Source organism: Fundulus heteroclitus, chromosome 10 (assembly GCF_011125445.2).
Source record: "Fundulus heteroclitus isolate FHET01 chromosome 10, MU-UCD_Fhet_4.1, whole genome shotgun sequence".
Classification (NCBI taxonomy): Eukaryota; Metazoa; Chordata; class Actinopteri; order Cyprinodontiformes; family Fundulidae; genus Fundulus; species Fundulus heteroclitus.
The window spans coordinates 5,046,531-5,065,984 of NC_046370.1; the positions used below are offsets into that span (position 1 = coordinate 5,046,531).

At 39.2% G+C, this 19,454-nt stretch overlaps 1 protein-coding gene across 3 annotated transcripts in view; it reads right to left on the reverse strand.

The window, feature by feature from the left end:
* The window catches only part of atrnl1b (attractin-like 1b), a 101,524-nt gene that overhangs the window by 40,684 nt on the left and 41,386 nt on the right, over positions 1–19,454 (reverse strand). For all 3 annotated transcript variants that reach the window (XM_036141819.1, XM_036141820.1, XM_036141818.1), the window contains 4 exons: positions 19,072–19,305; positions 18,277–18,414; positions 14,257–14,350; positions 598–650 (listed from right to left, as the gene is read on the reverse strand). In XM_036141819.1, coding sequence (XP_035997712.1) covers positions 598–650; positions 14,257–14,350; positions 18,277–18,414; positions 19,072–19,305 — 519 coding nt within the window. The remainder of the gene's footprint in view (positions 1–597; positions 651–14,256; positions 14,351–18,276; positions 18,415–19,071; positions 19,306–19,454) is intronic.

The following is a 19,454-nucleotide window of genomic DNA, read 5'->3' on the forward strand; positions in this document are numbered from 1 at the left end:
AAACAAAGCTCAAAGAAGCTCCAGTGGTGTCCAGAGGTTAAAACAGGCTTCGGGGTTTTGGTTTCCTGTCTCCTCCTCATCCAGCCCTTTGTCAGGCTATGACATTTCAAAAAGGAACAAAGCCTTGGCAAAGGCTCCGAGGTCAGCAGCGGCGTGCTAAAAGACGAATAACAAATCACAAAGTACTGCCGCCGCACTGTGAAGGGCACCCCGTCAGGCAAATGAACACAGGGAGCGGCATGAACAGACATGTGCATTTTGCACCTTTTTAGCGATTCCTTCAACTTGCAAGCTGCGCTATCGTTTCAACAACTTTCTAAATGAATAGGTGCGCGATTGAGTGAGTAGACAAGTGGAGAATTTTGACTCCTCCGTCTCCTTGATTAGCTCAATCACTCACTCCCTGTGATGCACTTGACATTTTCACGACAAGTCATTCTGTCATCGAGCAAGCGCCCCTGGTGCCAAAGTGCTAAGATGCGCCATCTGCCCTGAGCGGAAGAGTGCTAGCAGAGAAGTGGGAAGAGAAAGGCAAAGAGAGAATAGCCCGTAAAACGTGTGTGTGTGTGTGTAGCAGTCCAGTGGAGAATTACTCACAGTAACAGGTTCCTCTGAGTGGATTGCCAAGGTAACGGTTTTCTGAGTCACATCTGCAGCAAAGAAAACAGGAAGGAGAGGAGCAGATAAAGATTAGCGCTAACAGATTGAAAGCAAAAACAACGCCTCGCGTCAGGTGTAGTGTATGCCAAGTGCCAGCGCATTAGCTCCTTCTGTTGGCACCTCATCAAGCCTCTTAACTTCTGACATGAAGGAAACAATCTGACACTTTATAGGAGTCAAACAGACTTCTGTAAACTTTCGTTAAACCAAAACCGTGACATTAAACAGTTTATTTCTACATGATTACAGAAGAAAGAACGTGGCACTGAAAATAAAACAGATTTTTATACAAGGTCTCACATAAGGTATAAAATCTGAAAGACAAAAACCAGAAAAGGTTTTAATTGAGTTTTAGAAGAAAAAAAAAAGTTGAAACCAGATGTTTACACTGTATAAAAAATGCCTAGTCTTTTCTCCTCTCACCGTCTTAAATCAAAATAAACCGTTACCGGTTTTGTCAAAATAAAGGGGATTTTAGAGCATATTTTGATTACTTTCTTTAAATTCCGTGGTTTTCACAAAATAAGACGAGTATGCCTTTAAACAATTTGGGAAAGTTCAGGTGTTTATGTCATGGCTTTCTAACCTTTTGACAGGTCAGTTTACAACAACGGAGTTAAATGGGGACACAAGTGGGGATGTAGTACAAGGGCGACGCCTCAAACACGCAGCTGCTTCGTATGAGCATGAGAACATCAAAAGAAATCAGAAGAGACGTCTGGAAGTGAATTTGAGCTCTCCAAAAGTATGGAATCATTCTTGGACAAAGTTGAAGATGCCACATTTTTATGTTCAAGATATTATGCACAATTATAAATATAACAGGTATGTCCAGCCATCATGCCTTTTAGGACGGGGACGGGCAAGCCTGTCGCGATGAGCATGAATCAATTAGTCGCATGAAGAATGAAAATGATGATTTCCATTTGATGCTTGTTTGTTTTCTTTGTGTCTTTTTACTAAAGAGACAGGATGATAAAAGATTTCACTCTATCGGTCTCGACTCACCCCACCCGTTTGTTTCCTTAGTGGGGAGGACCGAACACTTGCGGCAGGTACTTATGTATGTCAGAGTGTAGCACAAGAGCCCCGTGAAGAGCAGCAAGCCAGGCAAACGCTAGTTGAGATTTGGAAAAACAGAGATGGAATTGGTTTCAAAGCTTAACTTGTCAGCTGCAGGATGGAAGGACTTTGGATTCAAACCAAATGACAGTGAATGGCTTAACCTGTGTCAGCCAGTATGTTGCATTTATTGTAAAACAGTATCAATTAAGCACCGCAATACAACAAACAAGCACCTGCACCTAAAACATAATCATCCAATGCAGTTTTCCCAGCGGGAGGAAAAAAAGAAAAGAAAAAATGCAAGCGACTAGCCGTCTCAGTTTTCTCGACAGTCCGCAATCACAGCAGTGTTTAATTTCAATGTTTTATGAATGAGAACAAAACGCTGCGCGCAAAAACATGCATTACGGTAGCTGATCGCACTGCTTACAGAGTAGCTAAAGCCATGCAAGCCAATATATTAGTTGAAAATGGTCTCCAAATGACAATATTATCATTTATCAAAATAATTTCAGGGACAATTTATCGTCCGGGAAAATATGTTACTGTGGCAGAGCCAGGGAAAGGTTGTGTGTCCCAGAAGTGAACGTGTCTTGGCACGAAATGTGCGTATCATCCAAGTACAACACCAAAAGACTTTGTGAAGACGTTGGTCAAAACTGGTGACCAACTGGAGTTATTACAGTACCACAAGTATCCACAGTAAAATGAGTGCTTTATGAACATGTGCTAAAAGGCCATCCAGAGAAGAAGAAACCAGTACACTAAAAGCAACGCAAAATGCCAGATTACAGGTTAGCAATGCATTCAGGGCCAAACTTCTCAGTTTTTTTTGGAGACATGTCCTGTGGTCTGATTAAACTAAAATTCAAGTGTTTCACCATAATGACATGAGCATTATGTGAAAATATCGAAGACATATCTCAAGACATCACTTGGGAAGTTAAACTTTGGATGCAAGAGGGTCTTCCAGATGGACAATGGACCTAATTATACAGCCAATTTAGTTATAAAGTTGCTTAAGGACTAAAAAATAAGTTGACTTTCAATGAATCCAGTTAATAAACCCTGATGTTAGTCATTTTAAAAAAACAAAGCGACCTACAAGCCTGACTCGGCTACACCAGTTCTGTCAGGAAAATTGGTCAAAATACCATCAAAATATTACTAGAAGCTCATAGAAGAGTACCAAAGACATTTTAATCCAGACAATATGATTTAAATACAATTTTACCAAATACTAAGGAAGATATATAAACTTCCCGATGTGTAAACATGAATTTCCAGTTCAATGTCAGACACACAGACAGATAGAAAGAAAGGGTATGTTTCCTAAAGAGTGTATGTAAATATCCAGTTATAACTCTAAATAACAAAATGAATGCTTCGTTAAAAGTTTAAAAACGGGGCTAAATAAAGCCTGAGGCACTCTGAGTTTTCCATTAAAAAAACTTTCATAAGAGCAGCAGGAAGTTGACATTTTCACACTACTCACACCACCTAAAAACTCAAGAAGGTTTCTGAAATCACCCACAGTCTTTTGAAGAGCTGCAGAAGATTAGCGTGGTTTGCTTTGATGTGCTGATAAGCATTGGGTCGGCTTCTCTTCGTTTTGTTAAAAACACACATCAAGGCACACGGAACAGATCAAAATATCATGGAAATGTCTAAAATATAAGGCCTGAACATCTTTCAGAGCAAGGACACATGGCGGCTACTGAAATTTAAACTTGGGGTACTCAAAGCATTGCTTTCTCTTGGGAAAAATAAAGTAGGTCTTATGCTCTATGCTTTATGGAAGGCTTGGAAGTAGAGACAGGACCGATCTGATAAAATATTGTATTTGAACCAGATAATGCAGCATTGTCGGATCAACTATAGGCCATGGATGCAGTAACAATGCCAGGCTATATAGTTCTTTATAACTGAAAGTTTTAAAGCAGTAGTTGGTAGTTTTGTTCAGAAACACTTTTTGTTATACTGGGTAAAATGGTCCTTCCATCAGAAAAATGAGGTTAAAATTTTTTTTATTTTGAGTCTGAAGGGAAGGGATTTGACAGAGTTTTGGTCCTGCTTTCACCCCTTCTGTCCCTCAAGTTCCGGGGGAATCACATTGGTTGTCCCACACACCAAACATTTTCACACGCTCACATAACATCAGTGTGTGTGCTCGTTCCTTGTTAGTTTCCGCTGGCTGGCTGTGCGTGCGCACTTCTAGTGTTTAAGTATCCGGTTAGCTTAGCGGTTAGCATTGCGGTTAGCTTGGGTGTTAGCTGTTCATTGTAGTTTCGTTGCTCAAACCGTATACTTTGAACACGGCTGAGAAGACGCAAGTAGCAAGCCGTGTATAAGTTTATGAGAAGAAGGGAAAGCCTCAGTAGAAACAAATAAGATCAGAGTGGGTTTGGGTTTTTTGTTTTGTTTTGTTCACACTGAAGAGCAAGCCCTGTGTATACACGGTTATTCAAAAAGGGACTTGGGATACTTCCGTGAAAAAAAATTTGCTGGCTCTACCTTTAAGACACATTAAGATTATAAACTATCCATAGAAAAAACATCAACTGTAAGAAAAACATATGCTTCAAACATATAAGTAGTTGTCAGCTTTGCTAGATAAATGAATTAAAAGTTTAAACATAAGAGGCAGAAGCTTGTTATGGAAGCTCACCGTGACAGGCTGCAGAGTGAGGATTCTGCAGAGCAGCATGTTCTTCTTTGAACATATTTTAGTCGAGATCTTTATTTATTTAGTTTTGTTTATTTAGAGTGGTGAAACGTGTGCCAGATTCTTATAGCAATAACACCTGAAGAAGAGTTTAACCTCTATACCATGAAATAGATGCAGTTTAGAAATATTAGTAGCCTGTTATAAGACTACCATTATTTAGACCCCAGCAAATAATGTTAATTTGGACCAAATGTTCTGAACTAATTGCAAATAAAGCTTGTTAAAAACTGTTTTTTATGTTGCAATGATAAGCTTGACTTTGTTTACCAAAACAAATAAACTCCTAAACCGATGAGCTGCTTCTGTAGTGATGGGACTGTATGCAGCCATTGTTGTAGCCGTTGCCTTGCAGCAAGAAGGTTCTGGGTTAGTAGCCCTACTGGGAATCTTTTTGCATGTTCTCCCCCTACATGGTTGAGTTCTCTCTGAGTACTCTGGCTCCTACAGTCCAAACAGAAGCATCTAAAGTTAATGGGTCTCCCTAGACGGTGTAGCGCTCCCTTTGCTCAGAAATTATTAATTGACAATTCACAACAAAAAAGTTAACTAGAAACGTTCAACTTCTGAAGAAGTTGAAGAAGGCGCCCGCCTAGTGGTGCGAGATACCGTCAAAGGCAACGCTTCCGAGTACCGTGGTCGTAGGCTTTTATCACTTGGGGATTTTAAATCAAATCTTCTGAGTGTGAAAAGGATTTGTCTTCGTCAAAATCAGCCGACAGGAGAAGGTCTGCATCCAAGCAGCATGGAAAATTGGTGTTATTAAAACATGATTAAATACTTCAATGTAGCATTAAAAAATTAAATATGTGAATAAAAATGTTAAAGGCATTACAAACTACTAAAGGAAGTACAAACTCTGTGAAGCAGAAGTTGGTGAGACCTTCCTAGAGCTACTTCCGGTTAGCAACATGCTAAGCGTTAGCCGCTAACATGGTTGTGTCCAGTATCACCGGGTGATTGTACTCTGTTAGTTTGCTCCAAATCCTGTACTGTGAAGTTCCTCAAAAAGGGTGCCAATACTTAATGTCACCAAAGCTCACCAAAGGCCATGTGTCAGATCGGCCTCCTTTAGCAACTAAGCCTCACCAAATCTGGGCCCAGAACTCAACATTTGACAAAAATGGTGTGTAGTGCCATTTCCCACAGGTGAGTGGTGCTGTATTGGCCGGGGGTAGTTCTTGCTGTTGCAATTTTTTCATCATTCATTCATTTATATCAGTTGTTCAAATTATTTATTTGTTACTTGTGAAAAAAAATAAAATATTGGGTACCCCCCAGCGGGTTGCGAACCTGCGACCTTTGGTGCACCAGCCCAACACCTAAACCACTGTACCGAAAAAAAGTGCCATGCTGAGCTCTGCATTTTTGTGAGGTCAACTGTGTGTAGGAAGTGGTTTTGAGAAGTGGTTTTTGGTTAATTTTGTCACCACGGTAACTTTAAATGGCGTCAAGTACAAATAGCACACTTTGCGGCGTCGAGACGCACGTTTTGATATATAGTTTGTGGGGGTACAGCCTACGGTTCGGGCTGTATTAACGGTGACGGATGAATAAAAAAGAATAAAGAAACCCTTATTAGGTGCATAGCATAAGGCCTCCGCCATGCATTTTCAATGCATAGGCGGGCGCCTAATTAAATTATACCATTACCTGGTAGTCCCACCCAACCAGAAAGCAGAAATGAATTGCAAAGATTATAGTTGAGATTTAGCAGCTATGCAGCCGTCAAGTGAATCGAGGAATGAAAGGATTATTATTACACTATAAGCCTCAATGTTAATCCTTTAAATATACATAAGACCGAAGATATGAGCAAAGAAATTCAACAGTAGAACCATCAGGGGCCCTTTTGTCACCTTTCCTGTAATAAGCTTAAAAACATCATGACCAAGAACAAAGCGCTGTGAATTGGAAATAGGCACAGGCTTTTTATCGATCTCAAGCTGTAACAAAGTTTTACAAAGTTATGGTTTCAACAAAGCTAAACTCTTCCTTCATGATATTTCTACTGTTCTTAGAGATCCCAGAGAAAGTGTTGTGGTGACCCAAATAACCGAACTAGGTAAGACTCCCCTCCCCCACCTGTTGCTGTACACGGAACTGACTGAAAGAGGGCTGACACACTTTTCCCTCGCTCAGACGGACAAATTCAGCTGTTTGGAAATGTTTCCATTTGCAATAGAACCTTAAGAGTCATGAAGCGGAAACCAGGTTTGTCCATTAAAATGCAAAATTAGCAGCTGTGCATTCTATATTTTTACTGCTATATATCTAAACAGAAAAATTTGATAAAATGTTACACATAATGATAACTAATATTCACTTATATATTCACTCTTATAATATTTCAGCAGCAATGGGGAAAAGTCTGACAATCTGTTTAGAATAGAAGTAGTTAGTTATTTGCCATGTATGGGAAGATAAAGTGATGCTTTTGTATTTTTACTGTGAGAATCTAAAACTAGTCTAATAAAAACCAAAGCCTTGAAATTCTTAGTTTTCTTTAAAATAATCCTCACAAGTAATCATTTCATCTCACGAGCTCAATTGGTAGTTATACCACTGCTGTCTATTTTTTGGACTTAGTTTAGTTTTAATCAAAGCATACAGACACATGCCTCATGGAAAAATAGCCTTCTTGGTATGTATGGACTGTAAATTCACATCAGCATCGGATTGAAACAAAAAAATGGATTCAGGCATCTCACCTAGTAAGACAAATAGCTGTTTTAAAGTAAAAGCCTCAGAGGTTTATGACCACGGACTAGAGTCAGCAGTGATAACATGGACAGCCAGGAGCATGGATTGCTACAACCAAAAACCTGTTATTTTGGATGACAACAAAAGGAGAAGCGTCTGTATCTTCTCCTTCTAATGGATTTACATTACCCGATTTGGGGAGTAAACATTTGAACTTGTTAAATGGAAGAATTTAAATGAGAATATCTATTATTTTAATACTATTAGGTCCTCAGCAGTGATGCCGTTAGTTCAAACACCTGCAGTGTCAAATTGTGGAATCAGTCAAAACAGGCAAACTTTAAAAAATGAAGCGCTGCCAAGTAAAAATGATTTGTTTATATCCACAGTGGGACGTCAAACCCTTCAGAGAATGTGTGTGCACATTAGTGTGTTTTATCGGGCTCATGGCATTCCAAACCCCTCTAATCAATTCAGGCATATGGTCATGTTCACCGGACTGCATTGCCCTTTAGCTCATTTAAATGCATCTCTCCGCTCTGACTCTCGGTGGTTTATGCCCCGAACTCTCAATTCACTACGAAGAACGGTATTTTTTTCCAAAGTATTAACATACATGAGCTGGAAGTGTACAAAGAAAGAGAAAGTGGTTCTAAAAATTACCTCCGTCCTCACACTATGTTTCGCAGTTATTTCATGTTTCAGACGACTAATTAAACTTGCTAGAATGTGAAAAATCAGAGGCGGTGTTGAGGAGTCAGAGAGGCCGGTGACGGGCGGGAGGGACGGCGGCAGAGAGAGACGAACGCCACCGAGGAGGAGGAGGAGGTGGCTGTGAAGCGGTGTTACATTGGAAAACGGCTCACTGCGATTCTTAAAATAATTCAGCAACATTTGAGGAAGACTGGGGACAGTTTGTGTCGTTCCTGAGGAGACTAAGCCAAACAATCGTGAAGTTTCTGGTCCTTTCACATAAGAAAACCTTCAAGAACATGGGCAGTGTTATCTATTCTTGCTTGGCACAATGAAAAAGGACAAACGAAAAGGAGAAATGCTGCTAAAGGCTATAGGGCGCTTGAGGAACATCACTCTGAGTATTTTAACTTCCTGGCATTTATAGGGGGCAAACAGCACATACCCATTTGCTCATCAGTATAATTCAGCTCCTCTACTTATTCAGTATCTTAATTTAATCTACACCGGCAAGCATCCATGCACGCATCCAAACTTCAGGCACTCCCCCCTCACTGTATCTTAATTTGATCTACACTCAGCTGGAACCTTTGTCTGTGCACCCTATAAACACAGGCTGCAGCAGGCACAGAAACGTTCGGCACTGCTGCTGCCTGCTGCATGAGAAATTGTTCTGATTAAAGTATCCATCTTAATGGGCAAAAAGGAAGAAAAACTTTCCCGATGACTGATCGCCGTAATGCAGCATAGACAAAAATAATCATTTTTTTATTTTTTTTTACCCTCAAAATAATTATTATTCTGCACTAATGCACTCTCTGCTTCATTAGTACACCTATTATTTCAAGTCCTAATGGCAATTGTGGCTTTAGTGTAAGCACAGGTGGAAGTTTGCATGTGTGTTCTTTGTGCATTTTCTAGCCTTGTGCTTCGGTCTGCTAATCACTGCCCTGCGCTGCGTTTTCTGGAAGAAGAAATCAATGTGGCACTTTGTCGATTGTGCAAAGTGCCGTATATTCAGTATTACAGTTGAGAAAGCAATGAGGATTCACAGAGGCTCAACTCTCCTGCAGCCCCTCTTCATTACCTTTCATACTTCTTTGTCTTACCACTAATAACAATACAGAACATTATAAACCACAAAGCAAAAAATAAATATACTGATTTAGCTTTTTGTTCTATCATGCACGTTTAAAGTTTAACCGGATTAAAATAATTTATTTCATGAAAGGGGCTGGAACCAATACATCCAGCTCATGCAATTAGATATTTGGGTATATTTGGTCCGTGGTGACAAAACAAAATGAGATTTTCTTAGCCAGATTTTGAAGAAAAGTCTGAATCTACTTTATTTGCTATTTTTTTTTTAGGCATGAGACTGAATCCATGGTTTCACAATATTTTCCCAAAAACATGTACATAAAAAGATCTAAGAGCTTTTATATAAAATAGAAAAGCAACAATTACACCAATTGGTGTAAAAATAATTCAACATATTGCTTTTTACAGTTCTAATAAATTTGTCTATATAATGTATTTATTCTTTTTTAGATTAACACGTATGAGTAAATTGATATTACCTTGTAAATTAATCTGCTGATATTGCTAGCCTGCAGCTGACCGCTTTATATTCATGCTGCTTGTAACTTGCCAACTGTAGTTTCTACCTTAAGGAAGCTGAATGGCAGTGTGCAGCAACCAAAGGTGTGGGGGCAGTTCTATAGAGTCTGGTCACTTTAGCTTTTTTCTCTAAGAAAAACAAAAAAAACTTTAAACCACCAGAGCAGTATGATGAAGATTATCTATTTTAATAAAAACCTTGGTATACCTTCATGCCAGTAACTGGTCCATGCAGTGTTAGAAATCACAAACCATATATTAAAGAGAATTCAATCAGTGTTGACTGTTTCAGACAAGGCTTGCAAGCAGTAATAATCTCAAAAACAGCAGAACAGCCAACTTGCTCTTTTTTTTTTGCTTCTTCAAAAATAGAGCAATGGCTCCCACATCACAAACTGAGCTCTAATCAGTATTCGGTCAGAGTAAAATTATCCACTTCAGGGTTTGACATGTTAAAATAGGGTAAGACTTTCAACGTCTTTTAAAAACTTGAAGTAGCCCTTTAGTTAAGAGTGGTAAAAAAGTTCAAATTTCCTTTTGTGGTTATAACATAATAAATATTCAGAAATCATCCATTGTGCTTTACAGAGTCTGTAAGCACTGTTAAATAATTTTTTTGAGGTTCAGGTTTTGTCAGACCACTGTAAGCACTTTACATTTTTAACCATGAAGGGGAAGTTAAAGATCAATGGAAACTTCAGTTGTAATCCAACAGTGTAACAATCTGTAAATACTGTGAAAGTGTCATTTATAATGTCTTGTTTCTCACCCTGTCACTGTGAATTTTTCATACCAGATAGCCTAAATGCTGCCACACAAACAATTGGAGAGCTGTGGGAGCTTCCTTAATGTAAATTTAGACAGGTGCATGTAGCTTCCTGGCACAGGCACCACCTAGAAAATAATTCCAGTGAACCTTTAATAAGAGTTATTGTACATAAAAAGTATAAAGGTGAGAGATAAATATGTATGAACAGGCAAAATTGCAAAAACCAGAAATCCAAGAGTTTGTGAGATTTTATTCAAAGCAAGGCGGCGGCGGTCTTTGCACAAAATGACTTGAGGAGAAAACTGTTACGTTTTATGTTAAAAAGCATGAATGCTTGTTCAGCTTTGCCTCCGACCCCATCATAACTCTTACTGCATTATCCTGCTTACAGCTGTAAAAAATAAAATGCAAAGAGAGAGACAGCTTAGAGTAAATGGTCCTCCCACACAGCTGGAATCCACCGCCTCAGCACAAATCACCCTGGATGTGGACTTTCTGGGCGATAATGCAACTGATCCTTTTTACCCCCATCAAATCAACAGCAACTCTGAGAGGAAACGGGGCTGGCTCACGGAGATCTGACATCAGCACTCAAAACCACGTCACGAAAAGCCATGAATCACCCGTGCTGAATTAATCATATACAGATGAATCTCATTGTGTAATTTAAACAGGCCGACTGGCAGTCAGACTGTCTTCTGACTCAAAATTAAATCATGCTGCTTCATCATTGATGCAAGTACAGCTTTTTGATAATATTTGATGGACATATAGTTGTTTCTTACTTATACGTACAGAATGTAACAGCATTTACTTTTATAATACAGACTATTTATGTATTTTCTTGCCCTTGTATTAATCATTCCAACCATTATTATTAGTAGTATCAGGGAAAGTAGTGTAAGAATTATTATTATTACTATTGTAACAAAAAAATAAAGTACAAAAAAAATATTTTTACAAAGGCTTTTTGGCTAAGTGTTTTAATGTGGTTATTCATAAATAAATAAAGGCATTCTTCTGCCAAATCACATATTGTTAAAAGTAAAAAGCTAAATCTGGACATAAGTACCGTAAGTAATATTAAAGTATTACTGGAAGTCTCAAGATTTTCTCAAGAACATATGATCTCAAGATCAGAATATGATGGTTGATTTACCATCAGTTTCATTTTATTATTAGTTACTCATTACTAATTCCAGTCTATTCGGATTTTTCTTTTTCTTTAAGAATCATAATTTAAGGTAGTTTAGTTTAAGAGCAGCATTTAAAATGTGTTTTCTTGCATACCTGCAGTGAGCAGTCAATGGCTTATTTATATTAGGAGAGGTAATGTCACGCTGCATATGTGAGTAAGCGCAGTTGCTGTGAAACAAGTTTTATTAATATTTTAGGTTCCATAATACAGACGCTGAAACTTCACCAGGATACAAAACGAGCAACTTCTGTGAACTCTGTTCAACCTTCATGTTATCTTCTCTCTCTCACCGCCGAGATCAGAGGAGTCGAACCCAAAAACATAGTGGAAAAGTCTTAAAATTGAGGAAGTTTTTCTTTTCTTCAGATATACAATAAACTTTCATAAGCTAATTTTAAAATAAGCAAATGTCAAATCAATTATCAACTAAAATCTTATGCATCTTACTCTATTTGTAACTTTCGGAGTTAAGCTTCAATTGTAACCTTATTTCAAAGGCTAACAATTATATTTGTTGTGCTTTCAGCCAAGAGAGAATATAAGATCAGACTGTAATTTGGAAACTAAATGAAATGTGAGACTTTTATAGTCATCAGGAGACTGCCCACAGCAGGGTGCCCCTGAGATCAAACCAAGCTTCCCCGGGATTATCTTTCTTTTTTCCCGTGGGCCGTGAAGGTGTCTACTCTGGGGAGATAAAGCACCGTTCAGAGACCCGTCACATAAGCAAGCTGGAGTGAAGCTAACTTTTTCAGGAGAAAAGCTGATCTGAAAATCGGCTGCTGCAAGCTGTGCAGAGCCCCTCACAGGAAGCCTAAGGAGTCCCCCACGCTCAACAGCCTGAGTTTGTGTAAACCGCATCCTAAGGCCGAGATTAACAAGGATTTTTCCGCTGAGCTACCCACTTTCTCGCTGCCCGGACAACCAGCTTCACTCTGAAGCAACTTCTTCCAGCCGGACGACCCAAAGTCGCCACAACCAAAGACAAAGACAGAGGTTTGGCAGAGAAATTGGCAGGTAAAGTCAAATGATTTATTTTTAATGTGTCTTACTGTTTTGTTTTAAGGTTTGATCGAGGTAAAAGATTGTGCTTACAGGCGGAGCTCCTGCTAGGATTCCTGAAACAATACTATGCTGACGTGTTTTGGGTGTGTTTTCCGGTTATGATAAACTTTATCTCCATAAGTGTTTCATACAACGATGGGATATTAATGTTCCGGTCCGGTCATTACAACAAAATATGGCTTAAAAGTCTTCCTATATTAGCGCCGAATGTCCGCTAGCATTAACGCTATTAGCCTCTAAATAACTTACTGGTACTGCCCTAGTAAATGTAACTACGGCATTTTAAACATAATGTTTGTTCTTGTTTAGCTCCATAATCATCCAAAGGTTCTACGAGCATTAGTAAAGCATTAATAGAGAACATTAATGTAGAGTTAATGGTGTTTCGTGTAACTTAAGGTTAATACATCAAGCTAACGTAAGTAATGGCCACAGGATGCGCTACGACACGTCATTTCTGGCCAATCGTCTGCTATAGCGCCCTCTAGCTTCCTGAGTTACCGATTTGAGTCTGAATTACTTCCAAAGGAAATGACTACATTAATAAAATCAAGTGTCCTAAAGGTTATTGATTTTTAATTATCAAATCCTTCTTTAATTTCCTAGTAAAGAGGATTTGATGATATAGTATTAATTCAGACAAACAGCATTCTATAATGGTGTTCTCTGGATGTTCATTTTTATTTCTGTCAATAAATTTTTGAACTTGAAGAGAAGTTGTCACTCCTTTACTCTATATATGTGCAGAGTTTGCTGTTAAAAGAACGCCAGTGCTCGAATCACCCTTTCAACTATTGTCCTGATATCAGCTGTTTGGGCTGATATTCATCGGACAATACCTAACACACCGGGAGTTATTTTTCAAACATTAAATAATCCAAAAAATGCGTAATGGCAAAACATGTTGATCATTTGCATAATTGATAATCAAACCATTTAAGTCGATGAATTGGAAAGGCAAGGAAAATATTAATTAAAGCTCAAGTTGGTTACACTTTGATGCACAATGGCCCAAGTTGCATGCCTGGCATCTCTTCTTCTACCAATCTACTGGTAGCTGAATGTCAACAGGGAGGAAGGGATTGTGGGTCCTGATTAAAGACCCAATGCACCAGCAGAGCATTCGGGTATTTGTAGTATTAGCCGTGCATTCGGTGTCAACCAAAGAACCAGCTGTATCAGACATTAGGACCCATGTTGTAAACATCAGATCCTTTTAGATAGCTTTTGTGCTTTGTCGGAGTTCTATTTTAAAAACACCATTACTGGTCCTGAAAATAGCTTACTTTTAGTCTTCACTCAATAACATTTACCAAAGACCTTTGCTGTCAATGGGATGAGATGGTATGTTTAGTACGATGACTATGCTGACCGGAACGAGATCGCATTTTCCAGTTTCACAGGTCAGGGTTGGTCACGGTGAAATTTGCCATTTAAAGTCACCAGCTCTTTTCACCGTGCAACTCTAGCACTTGGACACATGATTGCCAAGAGGTCTTTTTCTCTTAAACAACCACAAGTCTTCACTGACAAGTTGATTCCAGACCTAGTTCTGACTGACAACATATTTTGTTATAAATCTTTTAAGGAAATATTAATCATCTTTTAGACATTGTTTCTATCCTGATACTGATAAGACTTATTTTCTGAAAAGGTGCGACCAGAAGTAGGACACAGGATCTTAAAAGCTAGAGAGACAAACCAGATGATCACGGTGTTTGTTTTGATTCAAATTTTAACAGAGTCTGTTGTACTCACAGCTGGCACTGGTCTCCTTTGATCCCCTTGGTGGTGCAGAAGCACTTGCCCGTTAACACCTGGCACACATTTGCGTGACCATTGCACTTACAAGCTAGAACAGGCGACAAGAACAAGCAGAGAAAAGATTGGTAAGAAAGAGCAACAAGAGAGAGAACACAACGGCAAACACATTACTGAACAAAGAACAACACACACCAATCCATCAACCGTCAATCAATACAAACGTTTGGTTTGAGGACCTTCTGAGAGCGAATTCAGATCACACAATTCCAACGGCCTGTGCCGTAGCAATTGTTCTTCCAATTCCAAGTACTTGGTTGGCAGTTTCCTGCTGCTTGGACTGTTTGTGTTAAGCTAGGCCCCAGATTCTTTCTGTTGCAGCAAACACACGGAGGAAATTGCTATTGATCTGGGAACGACATTAAACAATACCATTTCCCAAAAGATTGGCCGAACTTCAAAGATCTGATAGACAATATCAGATAGAAAACACACTCGGGTGTTTGTGTTTGCGAGTCTTGTATGTGTGAGGAATGTAGAAAGTGCAGCAATAGATGGGTGGACTGGCTGCTGAAGTGCTTCGGCTGTGGCAGGCTTTTAGGTTAGCATTTGAAGGAAAAAAAGAGACCCCTTAATTTTAGTTCACTGGGTTTGAAAACACTGGGAAGACAGATTACTGAGGGGTCGGTGAGCCTTCTACCCAATTTCCAAATTCTAACAAGGTGCATATAAATTTTTTACGTGACTGGAATGCTTTTAACCAGGTGTCCTAGGTTCTTGTTTTAAGACTTGTTGTTACCAACATATCACAACTCGAAGATAACATCCCAATATATTTTATTTCCACCAACAAATATAGTGTGACAATAAAAACACAGCCGGATAACAAAAGTATGGATTTCCACAGCAAGGTTTCACAAAATATAAAAAGGTTTTTAAAAAGCAAGCAGAAGCAAAAAAGATGCTAATTCTGCTTGGTGTGTGTTTTGTTGATGACATCACAGGACACAGAGCAATTCAGCCAATTAGCTGAACAACATGGCAGACAAACAACTTCACAAATTTTTAAATATTTAGAAGCATTCGAGTTGTAAAAGATTGAACTTGAAATGTTTAAGTTTTTGATTTTTAAGCCATGGTGGGTGCTGAGGATGGAGGAGGTGATAACCTGTTTGCATTTTATCATCTGAATGGTTTATGTGCATATTCACCACTCTTAAACTCTTAATATGAGTAGATTCTGTACTCTACTATAATTGATCTCAATACAATCGATACTAAATACAACAATTATTAAGTGGTACTAATTTGTGTCAAAACGGAAATAAAATGACCAATTCACTCCTGCAGCCACTTACTTCAACACCGAGCTGCTGCTACAATCTTAAACTCAGCTAACATCTGAAGTACAGTTAAAAAAAACATGTGTAACCCTCTTTATCGACAAGATAAAAACAAACACGAAGCTCGGAGGAACTTTTCCCATAGAGCTGATGGACAAATGACGCCACATGCTACGCTATCGCTACAAGCTAACGCAACAACACTGATGTATGAGAGCAACTTAAAAAAGCTCTTGTATCTGCAGCGGTGAAGTAGTGAACCTCCTGGGCGACATAAGCTAACGTTATCCATTTAAATGTTAGCTTCGCGGACAGCGACAGCCCAAAGGCGGGGTTCTATCAGTTTGAGCTATCCATCGAGATGCGCTTCAGCTCCAATCTGTGGTACGAATCAAAGCAGGAAAACAATTAGCAGACAGCTAAGTCGGCTAGTAAAAAAATTAAGCAACAAAACAAACCAGTGCACTCCCTCCATTAGTTCTCAGTTTAGTTGTAAAGCTACTGGAGGCTAATATGGCTAAATATAACACAGGTTATGGCTGACAACTGGAGCAGCAAAAAAAAAAGCAGGAACCTGTAGCAACCTGCCATGCTGCTGTAGTTTGTTATAAAAGAAAATGCACCAGAAAATTACCAATCGACAGAAATTGTACAGGGCTGCTGCTGAATAGACCAGCGTGGACCAGATCTTTGTTTAGTATTGTTTTAGTGATGTTTTGTTTAGTATGCACCAGTTCAAAATAATTTTAAACTGTGGCGGCAGCAACAGATTCCAATGACATATGGATTCGGCTCCAAGGGAAGTTGATATCTGAGAAAATTAAGCTCCCACATCTGCATGCTTTTGAATGTGAGTTTGTGTGACTCGTGCATCCAACACTTCAACCGAATGGGTGTGTGTAATTTCTCAGGAATGCTATTCATGTTTCATGTCAAAAGACATGATGGGCATGTAAATCTCATCTTTACACGGAACCTGCATAGCTAGAGTTCAGCCGGTGTTCAACTCTTTCAGTGGACAGATGCAGACAGACATCAGATACTGATACTTTTATCCCTTTTATTGACTTCATGCCAACTCCTGTGCTGTGATTGCAGCTATTCTACACTTTAAATACACCAGGGAATACAGCTTCATCATCTACATTGAAAACAGGTATTCTATAGAAATCACAGTTTGCAACCACTCAAGAATAATGCTCTCCATTTGGCAGAAATAAATCTATTCAGACCTCAAAAAAAGGAATCTTAAAACAAGGCCAAAAACCAAACACCACACCCAAGAACTTTGTAAAGGAATGAAAATAAAGAGGGGCTTTTGTTGAAACTTGTTTGACCATTCAAAGTAATTTGTACCAGGTTCCTTTGAAAATTATCACCACCTTGGGTGTGTACACTGTAAAAAGGGCCATCAAAATGTGTTAAAGGAGCAGAAATCATGCTCTTAAATTCTTACTTTCCACATGGTTAGTGCATTGTGCTTATGCCCCGGAGGTTCTGGGTTCAACTCCCACATACCGCCACTCTGGGTCGCTGAGCAAGACCCATAACCCCAGATCTCTCCCCAGGTGCCGCACAGTGGCAGCCCACCCCGACCCCAAGGGTGATGAGTTAAAAGCAGAGAACAAATTTTGTTGCAATGACAATAAAGACAATTATTCATTATTATTATATATATATATTATTATTGTTGCCCCATAGCCTCTCGTTTGCCCCTGTTCTGAGGTGCGTCAGAGAGCAACTCTTGGTGCAAGGAAGGCACTTCACATCCCGTCCCCCTCCAGGTCGCAGAGCATTTCACGCCATCTTATTCGGCCATTTTTGTAGTCTGCTAGGGGACGTTGTGTGGGTTATAACATCCAATAACCAAACATTTTGACATTTCTATTTTGCTTTGGTATCCTTAACCTTGGACTACAAAATCGCAGCGAGAAACAGAAAAAAAATGCGGATTCATAAAATTGGTTAGTTAGAAGCCCATGAGCTTGGTAACAGCTCCACAGCAAATACTATGACGTAATTGTAAAAAAAAAAAAAAGGTAAATAGAGAAAACTGAACAGATTCAAAAATAAGACCCAAAAAGACTATGAAGCCATCTACCCAGCACCCGGAGAGACTAAATTCAAATCTTCTGCACTTCTAGAGACTCCAAGTACACAACAAAATGTATTTAAGGGTTAAAAAGTGTACTTTGCACATGTTCTCTTTAAACAATCTCTGTAGGTTTACTGAAACAAATAACCTATAAAATTAATCATAATATAGCGTTCCTACAAATCTTAAATTTTATAATTTTCAAAACAGACATTTCCTGTTTTTTTTTTTCAGCAGTTTTAGCAACGTTTGAATATAATACATTTACCAAGTTGTGTTGGACTGTGTCAATGTTCCACAAATCACAAAACAACACAGTCCTGGTAGAAGCTATTTGTAGCATTTGCACAATCTCAGATGGGCTCTCTTTCAATATATAAAACAATTATAAAAAAAAAAAACAGGACTAGACAACCTCCTCCCATATATTACTTTTTTTTAAAATCTGGTTTGTTTGACCCAATATTGGAGTGACATGTTCAAAGACCGTCTACCAATTCAATGGAAAACAATTACAAATGGATGCATTATTCCTTATGTGGACCAAACCAATAAAGTCCGAGGAGGAACGGCGCTCACCTTGGCATTTGCCGCCGTTGGTCGGGTCTCCGTGATAACCTGGCATGCAGGTCTCGCAGTGAGGACCAGTGGTGAGGTTGCGACACTGCTCGCATACACTGCTGTTAACACACGTGCTGTGGCCGTTACACTGGCACGCTGAAAAGCAAAATATATATTAGGAGAATACAGGAAAAAAAGCCAGAGAGAAGACGGGTGATTCGAAAATGCTTGTAAATACACCTGTCTGAGTGTCATGTGGGCGTTGATTTAGGATTAGGGATTTCACAGCTACAGTTGTTGTTGTTGTTGTTGTTGTTGCTCCCCATAAATGATAGAAGCCCATTAGTGCTGTCAACAGCCTGTCGTATTAATTGTTTTTTTAATCATTGCCGACTTTTGGAATTTGTTTTATTGGAGTAACTTTTAATTGGCCTTTGGATAAATCTATAACTGGAAAAACTTTAGAAAATTAGGTCGTCACCTTTTTATTTAAATTTTTTGTGAAGCATTCCAATAATCTGCAGCTGAAAACAATCAGAACCCTTTAGATGATCGGATTGCCACTTTGAAAAGCGGTATATTATCACTTGATGATGAATAGTGAAGAAAAATGGAGGGGAGCTAAGGGGAAATGTTAAAACAGCACAATAGCATAAGGTTGCACAGAGTCATCAGGGAGGGATTAGTTGCATTCTGCAGCATAATACAGATTTCTTGTGAGACAAAAATCAAAAAGACAAAACAATCAATGTCCAATAACGCAACAGATGTGGTATAGTTTCAGTAAGATGAGAGAGGGTGTAGATTACTCACCGGGACAGTTAATGAAGGCCCACTCGAAGCCTTTGTCTTTGGGGCAGCTGCCAGGCTCCAGGCTCATGTCATTGGAAGGGCTCTGCTGGCCCTGCTTCGTCACTCTTTTCATCGGCCCCCTGTAGGAGCCCTCCATGCACATCCCCTTTCCTGTGCTGCTGGGGTCGCCACACCAGCCGCACTCAGGCTGATCCAAGCACTGGGTGCACGTCCTCAGTCCCGAACAGTTTTGAGCTGGAGGGGAAAATAAGCAAGATGTCACTTTTCTTTGTGCTTCAGCTCACTAGTAGAATTTACCCAGGATTCATTACTGAGGACATCAAACTTGTCTTTGCCTTTATTCATTAATAAACATTTGGCTTTCTTTGTCAATTTTCTCCACA